A 24804-nucleotide genomic window follows, 5' to 3' on the forward strand; every position below is an offset into this window, starting at 1 on the left:
CTATATGGACTTTAGCAAGACATGACAGGTTGGTCTGGAAGTTAAGTAACATGTGATCCGGGAGGGAGATGGCCAATTGGACTCATAATTGGCTCAGTGATGGTGATGATCAAGGGTTATTTCTTGGACTAGATGCCCATGTCTAGTGGAGTGCAACAGGAGTGGGTGCTGGGAGGTTTGTTTGAAATTTAAATAAACAACTTGAACAGGAATGTAGAAGGCATAATCAGGAGTGATACTAAACTACCTGGCATTGTAGACAGTGTAGGAGTTTTTGAAAATGTGCAGATTCTGGTCAGCTAGATCCATGGCTGAGAAATGACAAATAGCTTTCCATCCAAATAAATGTGAGGGATTGCACCTTGGAAGACCAAGCCAGGATGGGATTTACACAGTGAATAGTAGCGACAAGGAGTGCAAATGCACAGTTTACTGAAAACAGTTTCTTCGGTAGATAGGGTGATGAGGAAAGCATCTGGCATGCTGGCCTTCATTGGACGTTCCATTTCAGAGCTAGGATGTTACTTTGCAGTTCATGCAAGACATTGATGGGACCACATTTGGAGTATTGTGTACGGTTTTGGTCACCTGTTATAGGAAAGACATTATTAAATCATCATTGCACTCTTTCCAGTTTATCAAGATGTTGCCTGAACTTGGGAGTCCAAGTTAAAAGGAAAGATCACATAGACTAGGATCTTATTCTCTGGTAGGTAGGAGACTGAGTGGGAATCTGATAGAGTTATTAAATTCATGAGGGGCATAGAGTGAATGCACATAATCATTTTCACAGGGAGGAGATGCAAAAAATAAAGCATATATGACTGAGATCAGAGGCGAGAAATTCGAAAGGGACGTCATGGGCAGCTTCATGGCCAAGGATGGTGCATATTTGGAAACATCTGTCACAATAGTAGCTGAGGCAGGCACATTAACAAAATGTAAAGGTCAATTACGTAAGTATATAGATAGGAGACATTTAGAGGGCCATGGGCCAAGTACAAGCAGTCCCTGCTGCCTCTAATCCCTGCATTCCACCTCCTAGCCTGATGTCTCCGCCTCTGATCCTACATCATTGCAGTAGCTTTGATGGCTATCCAGATCAGAATTGGAATCAGGTTTTTACCTCATCGATTTATGTCATGAAGCTTGTTGCAGCTCACTGGGCAAAACAACTGGCATGGACAAGTTGGGCTGAAGGCTGTATCATTCTATGACTTGATCTCAAAACTTACTCACTTGTCAGTTGAAAGATGTATTTTCAGTACTATACACTAAACTCTGGGAAGTTTTCAGAAGGTAATCCACCACCATCTCTTTCTTTCCTTTTTTTAAAAAAAAACTCTTGATCATCTGCTCTAATGTTTTCTGTGCTGCTCAGCATTTTGTCTGAAGCTCGTGAGCAGTGACTTGGGTGATTTTGCGAGATTAAATGTGCTACACAAATGCTAGTAGTGTTGATCCTGCATGTGGAATGAGTCCCACCTCTCAGACTAACTGGGGCAATTTAAAATCACTGTAAATTAATATTTCAGGTTTTGCATGCAATCTTTGAAAAATTTGTAGAATGGTAGTATGGAAAGGTGCTACAGAGTGATGTCATGATGTCTTTTTCAGGATGAGGAGATCAACAGGAGAATAATTTGGGAAAGTGCCATGAGTTACATTGAACAGCACAATCGAGAGTACGCAATGGGGAAGCACACGTTTACTGTGGCAATGAACCAATTTGGAGATCTGGTGTGTACAATTTCTAAAATATTTGATTATCAGATGCTAGTTATGAGGTGATTTTACTGAATGAGCTCTTTACATTCACTGATATCATGTAACAAAGTCCAATCTCTCTTGCCAATGTCCGATTCTTTCATCTGACCCTTTAACACCATATTTTGTTATTTCTGCTCACCTATGCAGCCACCTTCATGATGAGCTGCTGCCGAGAGGCTTGTGTCACCTTTGTATTTGCTGCTGTGAAGTAAAGGAACACTTTACTTCTGAAAAAAATGTATCTGGAAAAAAAATCATTTGGTATCCTCTAATATTGTTGGCCAGTTTACATTCATATTTCATCTTTCCCATGGTTTTTTAGCTGCCTTTCATTGGTTTTTAAAAGTTTCCCCAACTAACTTCCTACAAACCTTTGCTCTATTAGGTTAGCTTTGACTTCCTTTGTCAGCCACAGATGTGTAATCCAGCCTTTAGAATACTTCAGGATATATTTATCCCGTGCCTTCTGAATTGCTTCCAGAAGCTCCAGCCACTGCTGCTCTGCTGTCATCCCTGCTCGTGTCCTCTTCCAATCAACTTTTGCCAGCTTCTTTCTCATGCTTTTGTAATTCCCTTTGCTCCACTGCAATAATGATACATTTGACTTTAAATTTTCCTGCTAATATTTCAGAGTGAACTCTATCATATTATGATCACTACTCCCTAAGGGTTCTTTTACCTTGAGCTCCCCAATCAAATCTAGTTCATTACAAAATACCCAATCCAGAATAGCTGATCTTCCTAGTGGGCTAAACCGCAAGCTACTCTAAAAAGCCATCTTGCAGGTATTCTAAAAATTCTGTCTTGTGGTCCAGCACCAACCTGATTTTTCCAGCCTACCTGCATATTCAAGTCCCTCATTACTATTGATTCATTACTCTTTAGACATGCTTTTTCTATCCCCCCATTGTGATTAGTAGCCCACATCCTGGCTACTGTTTGGAGACCTGTATACAACTTCCATCAGGGTCATTTTACCTTTGCAGTTCATTAACTCTACATCTTCCTCTTTTGAAGGATTTGATTTCATTTTTCTAAAATCAGAGCCACACCACCCTCTCTGCCTGCCTGGCTGTCCTTTCAATACAATGTCTATCTTTGGATATCAAGGCTGCAACAATAATCTTCTTTCAGCCACAACTCAGCGATGCCCACAACATTACACCTATCAATCTCTAACTGTGCTAAGAGATCATCTACCTTATTCTGTATACTGCGTGTGTTCAAATATAACACCTCAGTTCTTTAATTTCCTTCTGTATTTTCAGTTTGTCTTTTGCACATTGATTCTTTGTCTGTCCTATTGGATGCGGTCTTCAATTAATTCTATTGTGTTTCTTGGATTTACTGAGTATGCCCACAAGAAAAAAAACCTTTAGTATATGGTGACACATATACACTTCAATAATTAATTTACTTAGAATTTTGAACTTCAACCTGGAGCATTAATTCTGTTTCTCTCTCCATAGATGTCATCTGTCCTCTCCCATGTTTTCTCTGTTTCTGATCTTTGCGCAACCCCTTTGCTTTATTGCATTGATTTACAATCAGAACTAGGAATGCTGCTGGAAATTCTGCTTTCATTCCAAGGACAGTGAGGAAAAATATAGACCTCAACTGCAGTCCAGCTGGCATCAATTTACAGTGGCTGGTAATGAAAGCTGAAGCTCACTTGATCAATGATGTTCAGTTCTGCCCTATAAAACATAGCATCTTGGAGTAACAGCTTTTACTCATTTCCCCACTGGTCAGTGTTCCGTGAGGTTATATTCACAATGCAAAATGGCTTCCACATTTATAAAAGAAGGTGGCTTCCCATTAATTTAGTTGCATGAAAAATAATGGTTCCAATCGTACAATGAATATTGCACAATGGCCTTGGTCATTTTTAACTGAAACCAACCTCCCTTTATATCAGATTCTGAAAAAAGATGACTTAGAATTAGTTTACAAAAACAAAGAATTAATGTAAAAAAAATTACATTAAGACGTTTGTCAATTGAAAAAAAACAGTCATCGTTAATAAGGATGGACTTCTGATGGGAATTATATGCATTTTTTCCATGGAGTCTAGAGTGCCTCATTCAGGTCAGTAATTGTCATGCCCAAGAATCATTTTCCAGCAGGATCTGCATCTATTTTGGTTGAAACTGCAATGGTCTGTGTTCCCTCACAGAACAAAAAAAAATGCTGTAGGCTAAAAATGAGCATTATTTAAAAGGCTAGATACATCCTTTCAATCACAGAGTGTTGGACAGCTCTCCACATAACAAACCTCACACGGGATCACCAATCCAGCACCCCAAACAGCATGACTTTCTAACCCAATTTGTTTTAGCAGGGTGATCCTTGAAATTAGTGGAGAGAAATGAAGAAGTGCTACTGAAGCAGAAATTGTACCAGGTCCACCATATCAGAAACAACTAAAAGGTGGGAGAAAGAAACACAAAACAGGAGGAGGCACTCTGCAGAAATGTGCCAGGGAGGACGTAGTAAGGGCAGAAGTGTCATCTAGGAGTGGCTGCACTTGGGAAGCTTTCAACTCTGGCTCAATGCCCTTTGTAGATGCAAATACTGCGGTCACACCAACAACGAAAAATTCCATACTTTTGTCAGTGGGGCTATTCTTGATAACTGCATGGCAACAATGAGCAACAGTGTTTTATCAGAGGCAGCCCGTGAGGGATCTGAGGCAGGGTTTCTGAGTCTAAACCCAGGCACAGTTTAGTTACCTGCTAAATCTCGAGTAGCTACTTTGCTGTCAATGCCACCCTCTCAGAAACTTTGCCTTGGGATCCTTGCAGGCTGATCCTTTTGAGGTAAGCTACATCATGCCTTAAAGGTGCTGACAGCTACTTACAAGGGTTAAGATTAGTCTACTGAGAAATATTTATGATAAATGTTCACAGATGGAGGTGGCATTTGACTGTGGTGTAGATCTTTTAAAAGTGCAGGCATTTGCAGAGGGCTCATATGCCTATAGTCTCCTCCATAGCAACATCTTGCCACAAGTGCTCTTTGTACAAAGAACCTGTACAAACAGTTCTTCATTAGAATAGGTTGGTTCCTCACCCCACCTCCCCCAGACAACTCTGCCCATGTTTATGCTTTGCCAATACTCCCCAGCTGTGGTTTAAGTACAGCTGTATTGTAGAATGGCCTATTAAAAGCAGCTTCATAATTCCAGAAAGGTACCAATTATGTAACTACTGAGGCAGTAGTACAGGCAGGTTCTGGGCCTCCTTGACGTAGACAGTCCAACAAGGTAGTTTACAGTTATAACGAATTTTATTAACAAACAGAAGTTTTGTTAAAAACATGGAGAGGCAAGTCAGATTCCACATAAAATAGAGCTCCTGATTTAACATCAGACTGAATAAAGTGCAATAAAGTGTGTTAGGTAAAGTTACTACACCAGTATAATAAAGAGCATCAGTGCCCCAGCTTCACATGGAGATTTAAGACTAGCCATACAAATACCACAAGCTCAAGCTAAGCAAAACCTATTAAACTGAAGGTTAAAGCAGTGACTCACACAAAGACCCACCCCGTCCTGTAATGTACAAAAGGAACTGCATAGGTAACACACTTCACAGAGGTGCACACAGTCACTAAAATCAACCAACTTAAAGGATTCACAAAGCTGCCACTGACCTCCCCTTAAGGACTAGACAATGGTCCAAGTATGTGTGGGGGTACGCTCTTAAGACCACCTGGGGAGGAAGGTCCCACACTATTTTCCCTCCTGCCAGAAACAATGGGCAAATTCTCTGTTTCACCTGGGACAAAGTAGCAATAAACACTTGCAATTGTGCTTGTCTGAAAAACCAGATTTCAGTTACAGAGTAAGCAAGAACATACTCTCTGCTAAAGGTGCTCGATATTATCATTTCTCCTAATACTGCAAAATCAATGCTGGTGTATTGTAACCACAGGAGGTTTCGTACTTTCTTCCTGCACATCAACGATACCTTCAAAGGGCACAGCTCAAAAAGGTGCCATCTACTATTGAGGACCCTCGTCATCCAGGACATGCCCTCTTCTCATTGCTGACATTCTGCGGGGACATACAAGACCCTGAAGATCTACACTCAACATTTAGGGAATGGCTTCTTACCCTTTGCCATCAGATTTCTGAACTGCCCATGACACTACACCATTATTCACCCTTTGCATTATTTATTTATTTTTGTAACTTATAGTCATTCTTATTTCTTACACTATACTGCTGCCACAAAACAAAAAAAGAATCACAGCATATTAAAGTGATAACATACTTGAGTCTGATTTGCCAAGGACTGTCATTGCATTAACGGACGTCTTTGTAATTGTCTTTCTAGACCAATAAAGAGTTCAATATGCTCATGAATACTTTCTTCAGAAATAAAGCTGAAAACTCAACTGAGGAACAAGTTAAAGAATCTAATGAGCTCGATGATGCTGATAATGAAAATGTTTCCAAGCGTCCAAGCACTGTTGACTGGAGGGATAAAAATCTGGTTACAAGGGTGAAGAACCAGGTAAGAAATCCAGTGGTATTAGTGATGTTTGATAATGTCATTTAGTAACCATTGAAGATATGTCTTATTTGTCTGAAAGTACTGTCCATTTGCTCAATTATGCTGCTGCTGTCTGCAGAGTTCAGCCATGCACATGAAGTCACATACTGTGGATACAAGTCATGCTAAATCCTGCGCGTTCAATATGTAATAGAGTGTCATATATAGTACACACTGTCCCTTACTTTCCAAAATCCGGTACATAGTATCCCTTACTCTCCAAAATCCAGTACACACTATCCCTTACTCTTCAAAATCCAGTACATACTATCCCTTCTCTCCAAAATCCAGTACACACTATCCCTTACTCTCCAAAATCCAGTACATACTATCCTTTCTCTCCAAAATCCAGTACACACTATCCCTTACTCTCCAAAATCCAGTTCATACTATCCTTTACTCTCCAAAATCCAGTACATATTATCTTACTCTCCAAAATCCAGTACACACAATCCCTTACTCTCCAAAATCAAGTACATACTATCCCTTACTCTCCAAAATCCAGTACATATCTCTTACTCTCCAAAATCCAGTACATACTATCCCTTATTCTCCAAAATCCAGTACATATTATCTCTTACTCTCCAAAATCCAGTACATACTATCCCTTACTCTCCAAAATCCAGTACACACTATCCCTTACTCTCCAAAATCAAGTACATACTATCCCTTACTCTCCAAAATCCAGTACATACTATCCCTTACTCTCCAAAATCCAGTACATACTATCCCTTACTCTCCAAAATCAAGTCCATACTATCTCTTACTCTCCAAAATCCAGTACACACTATCCCTTACTCTCCAAAATCCAGTACATACTATCCCTTACTCTCCAAAATCCAGTACATACTATCCCTTATTCTCCAAAATCCAGTACATACTATCCCTTACTCTCCAAAATCAAGTACATACTATTCCTTACTCTCCAAAATTAAGTCCATACTATCCCTTATTCTCCAAAATCCAGTACATACTATTCCTTACTCTCCAAAATTCAGTACATACTATCCCTTACTCTCCAAAATACAGTACGTATCTCTTACTCTCCAAAATCCAGTACATACTATCCCTTACTCTCCAAAATCCAGTACATATTATCTCTTACTCTCCAAAATCCAGTACACACTATCCCTTACTCTCCAAAATCAAGTACATACTATCCCTTACTCTCCAAAATCCAGTACATACTATCCCTTATTCTCCAAAATCCAGTACACACTATCCCTTATTCTCCAAAATCAAGTACATACTATTCCTTACTCTCCAAAATCAAGTCCATACTATCCCTTATTCTCCAAAATCCAGTACATACTATCCCTTACTCTCCAAAATCCAGTACATACTATCCCTTACTCTCCAAAATCAAGTACATACTATCCCTTACTCTCCAAAATCCAGTACATATTATCTCTTACTCTCCAAAATCCAGTTCATACTATCCCTTACTCTCCAAAATCCAGTACATATTATCTCTTACTCTCCAAAATCCAGTACATACTATCCCTTACTCTCCAAAATCCAGTACATACTATCCTTTACTCTCCAAAATCCAGTACATATTATCTCTTACTCTCCAAAATCCAATACATACTATCCCTTACTCTCCAAAATCCAGTACATATTATCTCTTACTCTCCAAAATCCAGTACACACTATCCCTTACTCTCCAAAATCAAGTACATACTATCCCTTACTCTCCAAAATCCAGTACATACTATCCCTTATTCTCCAAAATCCAGTACACATTATCCCTTACTCTCCAAAATCAAGTACATACTATTCCTTACTCTCTAAAATCAAGTCCATACTATCCCTTATTCTCCAAAATCCAGTACATACTATTCCTTACTCTCCAAAATCCAGTACATACTATCCCTTACTCTCCAAAATCCAGTACATATCTCTTACTCTCCAAAATCCAGTACATACTATCCCTTACTCTCCAAAATCCAGTACATATTATCTCTTACTCTCCAAAATCCAGTACATACTATCCCTTACTCTCCAAAATCCAGTACATACTATCCCTTACTCTCCAAAATCCAGTAGATATTATCTCTTACTCTCCAAAATCCAGTACATACTATCCCTTACTCTCCAAAATCCAGTACATATTATCTCTTACTCTCCAAAATCCAGTACACACTATCCCTTACTCTCCAAAATCAAGTACATACTATACCTTACTCTCCAAAATCAAGTACATAATATCCCTTACTCTCCAAAATCCAGTACATACTATCCCTTATTCTCCAAAATCCAGTACACACTATCCCTTACTCTCCAAAATCAAGTACATACTATTCCTTACTCTCCAAAATCAAGTCCATACTATCCCTTATTCTCCAAAATCCAGTACATACTATCCCTTACTCTCCAAAATCCAGTACATACTATCCCTTACTCTCCAAAATCCAGTACACACTATCCCTTACTCTCCAAAATCAAGTACATACTATCCCTTACTCTCCAAAATCCAGTACATATTATCTCTTACTCTCCAAAATCCAGTACATACTATCCCTTACTCTCCAAAATCCAGTACATACTATCCCTTACTCTCCAAAATCCAGTACATACTATCCCTTACTCTCCAAAATCCAGTACACACTATCCCTTACTCTCCAAAATCAAGTACATACTATCCCTTACTCTCCAAAATCCAGTACATACTATCCCTTACTCTCCAAAATCCAGTACATACTATCCCTTACTCTCCAAAATCCAGTACATACTATCCCTTATTCTCCAAAATCCAGTACACACTATCCCTTACTCTCCAAAATCAAGTACATACTATTCCTTACTCTCCAAAATCAAGTCCATACTATCCCTTATTCTCCAAAATCCAGTACATACTATCCCTTACTCTCCAAAATCCAGTACATACTATCCCTTACTCTCCAAAATCCAGTACACACTATCCCTTACTCTCCAAAATCAAGTACATACTATTCCTTACTCTCCAAAATCAAGTCCATACTATCCCTTACTCTCCAAAATCCAGTACATACTATCCCTTACTCTCCAAAATCCAGTACACACTATCCCTTACTCTCCAAAATCAAGTACATACTATCCCTTACTCTCCAAAATCCAGTACATATTATCTCTTACTCTCCAAAATCCAGTACATACTATCCCTTACTCTCCAAAATCCAGTACATACTATCCCTTACTCTCCAAAATCCAGTACATACTATCCCTTACTCTCCAAAATCCAGTACACACTATCCCTTACTCTCCAAAATCAAGTACATACTATCCCTTACTCTCCAAAATCCAGTACATACTATCCCTTACTCTCCAAAATCCAGTACATACTATCCCTTACTCTCCAAAATCCAGTACACACTATCCCTTACTCTCCAAAATCAAGTACATACTATCCCTTACTCTCCAAAATCCAGTACATACTATCCCTTACTCTCCAAAATCCAGTACACACTATCCCTTACTCTCCAAAATCAAGTACATACTATTCCTTACTCTCCAAAATCAAGTCCATACTATCCCTTATTCTCCAAAATCCAGTACATACTATCCCTTACTCTCCAAAATCCAGTACATACTATCCCTTACTCTCCAAAATCCAGTACACACTATCCCTTACTCTCCAAAATCAAGTACATACTATCCCTTACTCTCCAAAATCCAGTACATACTATCCCTTACTCTCCAAAATCTAATAAATACTATCCCTTACTCTCCAAAATGCAGTTCTACTGAAGTCAAAGAAACTGAGTGTTAGAAGTAGACTACAGCATACATACGTTGTTTATTTTGTTCATAATTTTGAACGTGTGATTATGTTAATTTATGTTGACATATGTTTGTCTTCATCTTCTCCTGTGCTGTTGCTTCAAGAAGCAATTTTTCATGGCGTGTGTGCATATGAAAACAATAGATTTAAACTTGACTGTTACATTACAAACTTAGTGCATGTGACTTGGGATGAACTGGGTTGACTGCTTCAGAGACATCCTTTGCAATTCAATTCAAAATATACTCTTTTGTTTTACTGGGCACTTCAGATTTCAATATGCAATGTATATTGTATGTAAAATTAAAACAAATTTATCTTGAGATGACGCCTGCCTAAACACCTCATTAACAATGCTATGAGGTAGAATTTTGATATGTCCAGTATCTGTATCTCCTCATGTATCTTCTGCATTTTCTCCATTGTTATCTGAAACCCCCAACATAAATAATGTTCATATTACTTACCCAAGCCCCTTCTGCATAAGGGTACATTTCAACTGGTGGCAACAGTAGTAAAGAAGGGAATGTTTTTGGATTTCTTAGAGCCACAGATTCATACAACACAGAAGCAGGTCCTTCAGTCCCCAATATCCATTGTATCTATCTACATTATTTCTATTTCCCTTCATAAATCTATAGCCTTATATACCTTGGTGAATCAAGTAGTTGTCCTACTGTTTCTTAAATGTTGTGACAGTACTTGACTCCTCTATCTCTTCAGCCAGTGTGTTGCAGACCCCAACCACCTTCTGGGTGAAAAGAAATTCTCCCTCAGGTTCCTTCTTAAATCTCCTCCCCCTCATCTTAAACCTAAATATGTTTGTCAAGCACATGCCCACCATAGGAAAAGATTTCTATCTATCCCCTTCACAGTACTTTTATACCTCTGTCAGATTGCTCTTCAGCCTCCTTCTTTGCTTGATGGTAAAAGAGACTTGTTTCATTGCTGAAATGCTGTACCCTTGTCCTGTAATGTGCCTTCCAGAGCAACATAAAGCTGTTCTCTTACTCTTTGCCACAGCCAATAAAATCAACCATCTCATATCATCTTCACCACCTTATCCGCTGTGCTGCCACTTCCAGTGACCTCCCTGTGCTCCATCTGTTTATCAGCACTCTCTTGGGCTCAACCATTATTGTACACATCCTTCTCTCATTTATCTTTCCAAAGTGTACTGCCTTTCATTATTACAGGACAAATTCCATTCGCCTTTGCTCCACCCAACTTCCTAATGATCTATATCACCATCCTTGTTGTCTACATCACCAATTTTATATCATCTGCAAACGTACTGATCAAAACTCGTACGTTCACATCCATGGTGTTAATGAAGGGTCTCAGCACCAATCCATATGGTACACCTCTGGTCACAGACTTCCAATCAGGAAAGCAACCTTCCACCATCACCTTGGAGTAGCATTTAACATGATGCTTTACAATACCAGCTGTGTACCAGAGACCTGGGTTCAATCCTGACCTTGGGTGCTGTCTGTGTGGGGTTTGCACTTTCACTCTGTGACCACAGATTTGTAGATTAATTTACCAATGTAAATTGCCCTGGTGCCGAGGTGAATGGTAGGAGCAAAGAGAATTAAAATTGTGATTTATGTAGGATTAAGAGAGGGCAGCCTCAGGAGAGACGAAGGCCACGGGAGTAAACCCAGACAGTAAATCCGGAGTGGAACCCCTAAGGCGGCTGGAAGTCATTGAACATCCTTCTGGCAGCTCCTGCAGCCAAGTTGGCGCCAAATGTATTGCTTCATAAGCTTTTCTTTGGACTACACTAGTGAGGCCTAGAGAGGGATCCTGACAACAGGGTATCTCAGGGTCTTCATGCCTTCAGCCCCGGCTTGTGATAATGATCATCATCGCCAACCAACAATGTAAATGAGTGGTTGATGATTTGTGCAGACTTAAAGACTTGTTTATGTATGTCTCTACAACAATCAATATTGTACTGTGCATGATGGAATATTTTCTAAAAATCCGAACTTTCATAGTCATAGTCATAGTCATACTTTATTGATCCCGGGGGAAATTGGTTTTCGTTACAGTTCCTCCATAAATAATAAATAGTAATAGAACCATAAATAGTTAAATAGTAATATGTAGATTATGCCAGTGAATTATGAGATAAGTCCAGGACCAGCCTATTGGCTTAGGATGTCTGACCCTCCAAGGGAGGAGTTGTAAAGTTTGATGGCCACAGGCAGGAATGACTTCCTATGACGCTCTGTGCTGCATCTCGGTGGGATGAATCTCTGGCTGAATGTACTCCTGTGCCCACCCAGTACATTATGTAGTGGATGGGAAACATTGACCAAGATGGCATGCAGCTTAGACAGCATCCTCTTTTCAGACACCACCGTGAGAGGTTCCAGTTCCATCTCCACAACATCACTGGCCTTACGAATGAGTTTGTTGATTCTGTTGGTGTCTGCCACCCTCAGCCTGCTGCCCCAGCCACACAACAGCAAACATGATTGCACTGGCCACCACAGACTCGTAGAACATCCTCAGCATCGTCCGGCAGATGTTAAGGGACTTCAGTCTCCTCAGGAAATAGAGACGGCTCTGGCCCTTCTTGTTGACAGCCTCAGTGTTCTTTGACCAGTCCAGTTTATTGTCAATTCGTATCCCCAAGTATTTGTAATCCTCCACCATGTCCACACTGACCCCCTGGATGGAAACAGGGGTTACCGGTACCTTAGCTCTCCTCAGGTCGACCACCAGCTCCTTAGTCTTTTTCACATTAAACTGCAGATAATTCTGCTCACACCATGTGACAAAGTTTCCTACCATAGCCCTGTACTCAGCCTCATCTCCTTTGCTGATGCATTCAACTATGGCAGAGTCATCAAAAACTTCTGAAGATGACAAGACTCTGTGCAGTAGTTGAAGTCCGAGGTGTAAATGGTGAAGAGAAAGGGAGACAAGACAGTCCCCTGTGGAGCCCCAGTGCTGCTAATCACTCTGTCGGACACACAGTGTTGCAAGCACACATACTGTGGTCTGCCAGTCAGGTAATCAAGAATCCATGATACCAGGGAAGCATCCACCTGCATCGCTGTCAGCTTCTCCCCCAGCAGAGCAGGGTGGATGGTGTTGAATGCACTGGAGAAGTCAAAAAACGTGACCCTCACAGTGCTCGCTGGCTTGTCCAGGTGGGCGTAGACACGGTTCAGCAGGGAGACGATGGCATCCTCAACTCCTAGTCGGGGCTGGTAGGCGAACTGGAGGGGATCTAAATGTGGCCTGACCATAGGCCAGAGCAGCTCCAGAACAAGTCGCTCCAGGGTCTTCATGATGTGGGAGGTCAATGCCACTGGTCTGTAGTCATTGAGGCCGCTGGGGCACGGTGTCTTCAGCACAGGGACGAGGCAGGACGTCTTCCATGGTACAGGAATCCTCCAGAGCCTCAGGCTCGGGTTGAATACATGGCGAAGTACTCCACATAGCTGAGGGGCACAGGCTTTGAGCACCCTGGTACTGACACCATCCGGTCCTGCAGCCTTGCTTGGGTTGAGACGTTTCAGCTGTCTTCTCACCTGTTCAGCTGTGAAGCCCACCATGGTGGTTTCATGTGGGGAAGGGGTATAGTCATGAGAGCAGGGTGGGGGACTGTGAGGAGGGGTAGGTGGGGAGAGTGGAATATGTGTTGGTTGGGGGCCGACAACAGATGGCTCATGTGTGGGATGGGTAGGGGCCACACTGTCAAATCTGTTAAAAAACAAGTTAAGTTCATTGGCCCTGTCCACATTGCCTTCCGCTCCTCTGTTGCTAGTTTGCTGGAACCCAGTGATGGTCCTCATCCCCCTCCAGACCTCTCATGTTGTTCTGCTGGAGTTTCCACTCAAGCTTCCTCCTGTACCTGTCTTTAGCCTCCCTGATCCTGGCTTTCAGGTCCCTCTATATTGCCCTCAGCTCCTCCCTATTTCCATCTCTAAACGCCCTCTTTTTAGCGTTCAGGGTGTCCTTATTGTCCTTTGTCGCCCATGGCTTGTTATTTGAATAACAAAGGACAGTTCTTGTCAGAACATTGCAGCCCACACAGAAGTTGATGTAATCAGTGATGCACTCTGTGAGCCCATCAATATCCTCTCCATGTGACTCACAGAGTGCCTGCCAGTCTGTCACCCCAAAACAACCCTTTAAATGTAACTGCAGATTTAGCATGTTCATAGTGCACTTTTTACATTATTCTCAATCACCTATACAATGGTGGTACTTGTGCACAGAGGCGATTGCCATGACCTCCACATCTGCTGCATCAATCACATTTCAGCCCTAAAGATCAAGGGTAGAAGAACTGCTTTCACAACTCTGATACTCAAACTCTCAAGGTTACATGCTCACATAAACTTTAGTTTCTCCAATGTAGAACTGTACTCCACCTCAGTAAAGATGAAAATGATTGATGTGATGTGAATTTTGGATGTTTTCAGTGTGACTTTGTTTCTGATTATCAGGGACCATGTGGCTCCTGCTGGGCCTTCAGCGCAACTGGAGCCCTCGAGGGGCAGTGGGCAAAAAAAAAGAAGCAACTTATCTCTCTGAGTGAACAGAACATGCTAGATTGTGACTGTAATTCTAACGGATGCAATGGCGGGTATATGGAAAGTGCCTACAAATGTATAATACAACTTGGTGGCATAGAATCGGAAAAAAGTTATCCCTACACTGGACAAGTAAGTCTTTTTCAACATGGATTTAATTTACTCACATTCATTCATGTGCTGAATGGCAAAACATATGTCCAAGTGATATGTCCTCTCTGTACAGATACATTACTCAGTGGAGGAGATCAGAATGTTTTGACTGTATGTATTTAATCATGGTCATGCAGATGTCTCTGCCAACGTTGGCATTTATTATCCTTTTCTAATTGCCCCTGGACTAACAAGGCAGATGTGAATCAATTACAGTGGTGACTTGAAGTCACATACTACCTTTGCCAGGTACGGATGGGGAATTTCCTTCCCTTAAGAATGTTGGAGCCAGTTGTATTTTTACAGTAGGTCCATAAGTTCATGACTATTGAACTGAAAGTAAAATTTTTTTAAAGTTACATTTTGATTTAATTACTAGAGAAGTTCTCAAACAATTATGGTGAGATTATAGCTCAGATCTCTGAATCAACAGCCCAGTCCTTTGGCTGTTAGTTCAAGAATATAATCACTTTGCTCTGTGACACTGAGTGTTGCTGCGTCATTCACCTGAGTCAACACATTGAACGTGCTCAGTAAGAATGATGGATTTACATCTACCAACCATCACATGTTTAGGATATGGAAGAGAACTAGAAAAGCCAGGGTCAATTCAGGAGGTCACGGTGAGAATGTGCAAACTCCATACAGACAACACTAGAAGTCAGGGTGGAATCCAGGTTGCTGAAGCCACACTAAATGCTGTGTTACTGTTTACATAAATTTGTGGTGAAGCTGATACAAAATGTTTGATTCAAAGGGTTAGAGTTAATATATACAGTATTTTGTAGAGCACCTTATTATATGCATAGTTATTTGTTAAGAAAGAGATGCATCTCTTAGCAATGAAAAATAAGCTTTTACTTGACAAGTTCAATGTTTTATATATTAGGTTTAAATCAGCAATAATGATTAAAAGTGTTCTCAGGTAAATATTTATACCATTGATCTTTAACATTGATGTTGTTTCTACAGTGGTACACCCCCTGCTATCGAAATCACTCATAGGATTAGAATTATGTGCTATCCTGACTGGTACATCACAAACATCTCCTGACCGTTTTTACCAATACCGTGTAGCTTCAGCTTCCTTAAAATTGCTCCCTCGGCAATTCTACGCACTCATCTTTGAATTCCTTACCCGTATTATATACAGTATGTTTTTATCCAATGTAATATAATTGAGATTGACTCAAAACATTGGCTAAGGTGCCCTAACTTTTAATATCTGTAATGTCTGATACGTAGTGAAAATCAAAATAAATGTAGATGCTGGAAATTTGAAATATCAACTGACAATGCTTTAAAAGACTTAGCAGGTCAGGCAGCATCCGAGGAAAGAAAAAAAGAGTTAACATTTCAGACCAAAGATGAACTTATTTACTGTTTCCATAGCAACTGCCTGAGCCGCTTGGAGTTTCCAGCTTTTTCTGTGTTGTGAAACTTGTCTTACTCTCCAATGCGTGGGTGGTATCATGGAGGCAAACTGAGACCACAACTAAAAGACAAACTTTGAGATCAGTGTGTTACCTGACATGGGATTTTCTCCAAATTTGTCTTTTGATCTGCCAAAGGAGGAACTGAATAAGCAAGTTCCTATTGATGTAAAAGCTGCATCTGTTGATCATGCCCCTCTTTGTCCTGAATCCACCCTGTGATTCTGAACTACACCAATGACAGCATTGGTGGAACCTGAGCAACCTGGAAAAGGAGGGAATCAGAGAGGACAGGAAAATTTTTAATTGGGGAAGGGCAAATTATGAGGCTATAAGGCTAGAACTTGTGGTGTGAATTGGGATGATGTTTTTGCAGGGAAATGCACTATGGACATGTGGTCGATGTTTAGAGATCTCTTGCAGGATGTTAGGGATAAATTTGTCCTGGTGAGGAAGATAAAGAATGGTAGGGTGAAGGAACCATGGGTGACAAGTGAGGTGGACAATCTAGTCAGGTGGAAGAAGGCAGCATACATGAGGTTTAGGAAGCAAGGATCAGATGGGTCTATTGAGGAATATAGGGAAGCAAGAAAGGAGCTTAAGAAGGGGCTGAGGAGAGCAAGAAGGGGGCATGAGAAGGCCTTGGCAAGCAGGGTAAAGGAAAACCCCAAGGCATTCTTCAGTTATGTGAAGAACAAAAGGATGACAGGAGTGAAGGTAGGACAAATTAGAGATAAGGGTGGGAAGACGTGCCTGGAGGCTGTGGAAGTGAGCGAAGTTCTCAATGAATATTTCTCTTCGGTATTCACCAATGAGAGGGAACTTGATGATGACGAGGACAATATGAATGAGGTTGATGTTCTGAAGCATGTTGATATTAAGGGAGAAGAGGTGTTGGAGTTGTTAAGATACATAAGGACGGATAAGTCCCCGGGGCTGGACGGAATATTCCCCCGGCTGCTCCACGAGGCGAGAGAAGAGATTGCTGAGCCTCTGGCTAGGATCTTTATGTCCTCGTTCTCTACGGGAATGGTACCGGAGAATTGGAGGGAGGTGAATGTTGTCCCATTGTTCAAAAAAGGTAACAGGGATATTCCAGGTAATTATAGACCAATGAGCCTTACATCTGTGGTGGGAAAGCTGTTGGAAAAGATTCTTAGAGATAGGATCCTTGGGCATTTAGAAATCATGGTCTGATCAGGGACAGTCAGCATGGCTTTGTGAAAGGCAGATGGTGTCTAACAAGCCTGATAGAGTTCCTTGAGGAGGTGATCAGGCATATAGATGAGGGTAATGCAGTGGATGTGATCTACATGGATTCTAGTAAAGCATTTGACAAATTTCCACATGGTAGGCTTATTCAGAAAGTCAGAAGGCATGGGATCCAGGGATGTTTGGTCAGGTGGATTCAGAATTGGCTTGCCTGCAGAAAGCAGAGGGTCGTGGTGGAGGGAGTACATTCGGATTGGAGGGTTGTGAATAGTGATGTCCCACAAGGATCAGTTCTGGGTCCTCTACTTTTCATGATTTTTATTAACGACATGGATGTGGGGGTAGAAGGGTGAGTCGGTAAGATTGCAGATGACACAAAGGTTGGTGGTGTTGTGGATAGTGTAGAGGATTGTTGAAGATTGCAGAGAGACATTGATAGGATGCAGAAGTGGGCTGAGAAGTGGCAGATGGAGTTCAATCCGGAGAAGTGTGAGGTGGTACACTTTGGAAGGACAAACTCCAAGGCAGAGTACAAGGTAAATGGCAGGATACTTGGTAGTGTGGAGGAGCAGAGGGATCTGGGGGTACATGTCCACAAATCCCTGAAAGTTGCCTCACAGGTAGATAGGGTAGTTAAGAAAGCTTATGGGGTGTTAGCTTTCATAAGTTGAGGGATAGAGTTTGAGTCACGAGGTAATGATGCAGCTCTATAAAAGTCTGGTTAGGCCACACTTGGAGTACTGTGTCCAGTTCTGGTCGCCTCACTATAAGAAGGATGTGGAAGCATCGGAAAGGGTACAGAGGAGACTTACAGGGTACTGCCTGGTTTAGAGAGTATGCATTATGATCAGAGGTTAAGGGAGCTAGGGCTTTACTCTCTGGAGAGAAGGAGGATGAGAGGAGACATGTTAGAGGTATACAAGATATTAAGAGGAATAGATAGAGTGGACAGCCAGCGCCTCTTCACCACTGCTCAATACAAGAGGACATGGCTTTAAGGTGAGGAGTGGGAAGTTCAAGGGGGATATTAGAGGAAGCCTGAAACGTCGACTGCACCTCTTCCTACAGATGCTGCTTGGCCTGCTGCGTTCACCAGCAACTTTGATGTGTGTTATTAGAGGAAGCCTTTTTACTCAGAGAGTGGTTGGTGCGTGGAATGCACTGCCTGAGTCAGTGGTGGAGGCAGATACACTCGTGAAGTTTAAGAGACTACTAGACAGGTATATGGAGAAATTTAAGGTGGGGGGTTATATGGGAGGCAGGGTTTAAGGATCGACATTGTGGGCTGAAGGGCCTGTATTGTGCTGTACTATTCTATGTTCTATAACATATTGGCCAATATATTTTATATAAAGAGAACTTTCAATATTTACCCTGTTCTGAAGTTTCACTTTTTAACTCAATGTGCCAAAAATAGTTGTGCGTCAATTTCTAAAATGCTATACCAGACTGAAGGTTAAAATTCTTTGCATCCATATCACTGGCACTTTGCAAAGCATTATGTAGTACTAAGCAACACACATCAAAGTTGCTGATGAACGCAGCAGGCCAGGCAGCATCTCTAGGAGGAGGTACAGTCGACGTTTCAGGCCGAGACCCTTCGTCAGGACTCCTGACGAAGCGTCTCGGCCTGAAACGTCGACTGTACCTCTTCCTAGGGATGCCGCCTGGCCTGCTGTGTTCACCAGCAACTTTGATGTGTGTTGCTTGAATTTCCAGCGTCTGCAGAATTCATGTAGTACTAATGAACTTCAAATTTTAATGGTTAATTTATCATTAGCAAGGATCCTGCAGATTTCAGAGGAACAATATTGTTGCCAAGATCAAAACCTATCACAGGTTAGACATCAATGAAGCACGTTTAGCAAGAAAGGTGGCAAAAATTGGACCCCTTTGTATTGCCGTTGATGCTTCCCTCAATTCCTTCCAGTATTACAGTCAAGGTAAGAGATTATCTGAACCATGCATATTAATAACCCTACATTTGCACCCACTTCCTCTCTCAACTTATATATCATTAGTAATTGGTGTTGAATATTTACATCAACCATACATCCATCCCCCACCCCACCTCCCACGGCATATGCATTCTGGTGCTGTTGAAAACTGCCTGTCCCTTCCAGCATTCACATTTTTCAACATCTCCTTTTGGTATTGGCACTCTCTTGCCCTCCCTGAAAGGAAATTAAACCAGCCCTTTTCATCTTAATTATCCATTGCCATCACACTCCAAGACAGAACTCACATGCCAATAAACAGTTGAATTCTTCCTGCGATTCGATTCAAAACTTGCAACCTAGTAACCCTTCCTATAATTTTCTGTATTCCTGTGTTGTAAAGCATAAACTTAAGCTGAAATAATTAGAATCTTCATTAAATAGAATTACCATCTACTGCAACAAACTTCAAGAAGGAAGTCACAGGCACAAATTTGTGAAATACCATTACATAAGGAAACAGAGTTCATTAAAAAAAAATGGTATATGTCTTGATTCCATCCTACCCTGTAGTAGTACACTGTGAGCAATGAAACATTGATACATGAGAGCAAGTTCAGTCTTCCTGCTGCTTTCAAAATTATTACATGACCCTTTGAGATAAAATCAATGTCAGATGTTTCATCTGTTTGTAAGTACAGTATATTGAGCAAAAAGCAATAAATGACTTTACTTATCACAATTCTATTAGACTTAATTATTCACAAGTTATACAAAATGTTTTTATAAAATTGTACTTAGAATAGGAAAAAATATTTGATTGACACGTGGATTTCCCAAAATGAATCCAAACAGAAAAGTGAAGAATAAATACATTAATCAGTAATAAAGCCAGTGATACTTCTATATTCAGAATTATAAAGTACATTACAAAAATCATTTTGCAAAGAACCCATAAAAATGTTTTCATCAAATTGGATTCATTGAAGCCAGCTTACTGCCTGCACCACCCTGCTACCTTTTCCATTCTGCTTCTTTACTTTTGTCAAACCCCAGAAGTAACTTAGAAAATTTGACAAACTTTACATTCGTATGGAAATTGAATGTTGCCTGCACACAATGTTCCTTGTAATTTGCAATGACCAGTGTGCACAAAAATATTGCACCGTGCAACTTTTTTGCCCAGTAACAACAATATGTGCACATTGAATAATTTCTTCCATAAAAACAGCATAAATTATCCATTTCTAAAATCTGCAAACAAATCAACACGAACTCCCTGTTGTCAACACTGTCCACATCAGAAACTGAAAAAGCGAATGTGATTGTGTATGATCACGAAATATAGTTAACATACTAATGAGGTAGAGGGTGACAACCTTTTGTGAGTAGTTTAAATTCTTTTTTTTTGCAAAAGATGCGTACACGCACTCACCTTAGAGAGAACATTGGCAGCATGGGAAAAAGTTCCCTGTGGACAGACTATGGAGATAGAATGCTGAGGGCAAATTGGATGACACTGTTACAAGATAAGAAATTTGCATTGGAATTCCTCATTATAAAAGTGAACATTAAGATTTATAATAAAAATACGGACAAATGTGAGAAAAATATGACAAACAGAAGTAAACAGATTGTAAAGTGATAATTCAATGACAAGATAACAGAATAAATTTCTATGCAACATGAGGCCAATCACCTTTTTCAATTATGTGTTTAAATAAATGTTTCCTTTCAGGTGTCTACTATGATCCACATTGCAATCAAAATGGTGTGAACCATGCAATGCTGTTGATTGGATATGGCACAGAGAAGGGAGGAAAATATTGGCTTATTAAAAACAGGTATGTACCATAACAAAATGAATGACAAAAGACGACCTCAGGAAGAGCAGTGACAAAAAAACTGCGTTTGATCTGAGTGTTGATACATTAGGGAAACTACTTGCCATCCTAGGGGCATCAGGGAAAAGATTCAAAAGACTGATAGCAGAAGAAAGACATATGTTTATCAGGGGAAGCTGCAGAAGGTGAGACTCTTTTACATATCAAACAGAAACCTAGGGAGTCCTGAGAGTAATTTTTAAAATATGAATAGGGCAGAGTGGAAATGACCAAATCTAAAGGATTGTACTATTGTGTTGTTACTTATGCATCCAATGGGGAATTCAAAGGAACTGTTTAGATCTAAAGTATGGAAAGAATGCAATGTGTATGGCCACTAGGAATCCACCAGAGCAGTCAAGGAGAGGATATATAAACTCCAGGACAAAAGTACTGAAAAGATACATTTTAAGAGAAGAGTCTCTTTTAGAACATTAACATTACAGAAATTGGTCAGTAAGAAATGTGACCAACACCAAAAAATATGTCCTTGTAGATGTGGAGAGTCAATGACAAAGTTCGATGGGATTGACAAGATGTCCATTTTCCATACCTCTACTCTTACCCTTCTCGCAGCCCTCAGAACTAGGATTAGTTCCCCTTTCATCCTCACCATCTACCCCACTGGTCTTCACATTCATTGGATCATTATCTTAACTTCCAACAACACCAGCATCTTTCCTCTATTTTAGTTTCTCCATTCCAAAGGGATGCTTCACTTTTCAATCTGTACCACTCTTTCCCACAACAGAAGATGCTATGATTTACTTGTACCTCTTCTCACCTTCCAATATCCCAAACGTGAGTGCTATATGAGGCAGTGAATGACTTGTATTTCTTTCAATTTAGCATACCATTTTTACTGCTTATTAACATGGTTTCTTTTACTTGGGAAGACAAAATGAAGATGGAATAATGTGATGGAAAACACCTACAATCAGATCACAAGTGTGATCCTTGTTTGTCACTTTGTCATCTCACTCCCACTGGGACCTCTCAATCCTTGACCATCAGCATTGTTCCAGTGGAGCTCCATGTAAACTCAATAAACAATATCTTACCTTCTAACCAAGTATATTGTAGTGTCCCAACTAATCAATTTCAGATTACAGCATTTACTGGACTTTTACTCCCAGCTTTCTGCAGTCCTTTGATAATTTCAGATAATTATTCAGAATCTACACCTCCTTAGGCAATCACCCCTCTTATCTACTATTTTTTGGTTTCCACCCTATCAGAACCTTCCCTTTTATTCTATCCTTGTTTTCAACTTTGTCAGCACCTTATTACTTGTTTTATCACTAACCTTTTCATCAATTCTGATAATCAGTTACAATCTGTAGTGTTAGCTCTTTTTCTCTCACCATGGATACTGCCTGACAGTGCTGCCAATAATGCATAGGAATGGTTGAGCCAGGCCTTTGCTGACTGAGGTACCTACCTAAACTAGTCTGATTTCCTGTGTTTGGTCCATATCTCCCTAAACCTTTCTTATCCATGTACATATTCCAGATATATTTTAAACATTTTAATTGCACTCACCTCTACCACATCATCTGGTAGCTTGTTTAAAATTTCCACCACTCTCTGTGTGAAAAGTTTGCCCTCTCACTTTAAGCTTATGCCTTCTAGATTTATTCTCCCCCATCCCAGGGAAAAAAGGACTGTGACCATTCATAATATTTATCTTCATGATAATATAAACATCTATAATGTTATCCCTGAGGCTCCTCCAAAGGCCCCCGTCTAATCAGTCTCTCCCTATAACTCAAGCTATACAGTCTTTGTAACATGCTTGAGAATCTTTTCTGTATTCTTTCCAACTTAATAATATATTTCCTACAGCTATGAAACCAGAACTGCACAAAATACTCTAGATGGACTCTGTAATGTGTTTTTATAATTGTAATATGATGCTCCGATTCTTATACTCAAGTAACATCATGTCCCAACTTGTGTACTTAGAGACAACATTCTAACTCTTGTACTCCGGTATTCTTTTTAAACTTGCCTCTGCTTAAAATTATGGGCAAATAGGATGAAAAATTCTTGGTGATAATAGGCCATTGATCCATCAGGCTAGTCCCATCCTGATAATGATGCAGTACAAGTTCAGCATTATTTCTCCTTCATTAAAACTATCTCTTGCATGAATGTGAGTAAAAAATGTCTTTAGGTAACATCTGGTTTCCAATACTTTACATTCCCACCCAAATTTGATCTAAAAGCTTGTGGTAAATCCACACACATTCCATTGGCTATTAATTTATGTCAGAGGTCAAGGAGAATGTTTTGATCCTTAACCTAACTATAAATTTTTTAAAAAAGCATTATTGCAACATCCTGCTCAGCTGTAGAAATCAAATATCCTATGTGCGTTGTCATTATTTAAAAGAACATAATCAGATCCAATCGAAATCCTTCTCTGCAGTGTACAGTTCTTCCAGGTTAATACTTCAACAGAATTGTGAAATTAACACCTTTTCATCTCTTATTTTGCAGCTGGGGAACATCATGGGGTGACAACGGTTACATCAAGATGTCAAGGGACAAAAATAATAATTGTGGCATAACCGATTATGTTATCTTTCCAGTTGTGTAAGCACTCCAACAACCAACCAGAGCTTCAGAACTTGGGCTGAAGAATTGTGGAAACTTCTGCTGTTGCTAATCAGTCTATAGGAAATGAAAATAGATGGTCAGGGAAATAACTGCAGCTTCTGTATTTTTGTCAGTGTGGCATTAAAGGTGAATTACTTGTATGTTGTTAATTGCAATTTTGAATGACAATGTTATGCCAGTTTTGTAAAGGAATAGGTTGTAATGCTCAGTAATTAATAAAAGCTATTGGCAATCACTTCAACTACTTTTTGTTTGGAACTTAATGAATGAATTGAGGTTCTGTCAAATCTCTCAGATCCAAACCTCACCGCAGCCTTGATTGCAAATTGAATTAAAGTGTTGATTTCCAGAGGTTGAATGAGAGCGAATGCTGTCGATATTAGGACAGCAAAGCCACCAAGGAATCCTGGAAAACCGACACCAATGGGCAGCAAGGGAAAACACTTCAAACTTTCATGCCTTTCACAAAGAGTGAAACAGTTGTAACTCTTGCAGGTCAAGCAGGAGCCTTTTTTCACCTTTTTAAAATAATGGTACCAATCTGTTCAAGTGCGAGTCCAATTATAAGTTTTGATAATTACAAAATCCTGTCTTTCCTCCAATACTTAAAATTCTTCCTCAGCATTTATATCCATACTACTACTCTCCTCACCATAACCAGCTATGGTGAGTACAGACCTTGTGCCACAGTGGACTTACCAGAAAAGCAAGCCAGCCCCCAGAACTAATCCAGGTAAAATGGCACCATTGATTATCAAAGGCAGATGACCAGACCCTCTTTTGTTGGAGATATCCATTGCTAATCCCATTTGTGGCACAGATATTATGTGTGGAATATCAAATATCATGAGTGAAATTTAAGTCAAGCTTTTTTGTCTTTTAACCATAGCATGTGTATAATCATATAATGTAT

The 24804-nt window shown here is 40.2% G+C and overlaps 1 protein-coding gene across 2 annotated transcripts in view; it reads left to right on the forward strand.

The window, feature by feature from the left end:
• The window catches only part of LOC140188139 (cathepsin K-like), a 40822-nt gene extending 16690 nt beyond the window's left edge, over positions 1–24132 (forward strand). For both annotated transcript variants that reach the window (XM_072244115.1, XM_072244116.1), the window contains exons 3-8: positions 1618–1740; positions 6111–6290; positions 14565–14783; positions 19230–19392; positions 21125–21230; positions 23772–24132. In XM_072244115.1, the coding sequence (XP_072100216.1) occupies positions 1618–1740; positions 6111–6290; positions 14565–14783; positions 19230–19392; positions 21125–21230; positions 23772–23871 (891 nt within the window). In that variant the 3' untranslated portion in view covers positions 23872–24132. The remainder of the gene's footprint in view (positions 1–1617; positions 1741–6110; positions 6291–14564; positions 14784–19229; positions 19393–21124; positions 21231–23771) is intronic.
• The last annotated feature ends 672 nt before the right edge of the window (positions 24133–24804 follow it).

Source organism: Mobula birostris, chromosome 26 (assembly GCF_030028105.1).
Source record: "Mobula birostris isolate sMobBir1 chromosome 26, sMobBir1.hap1, whole genome shotgun sequence".
Taxonomy (NCBI): Eukaryota; Metazoa; Chordata; class Chondrichthyes; order Myliobatiformes; family Myliobatidae; genus Mobula; species Mobula birostris.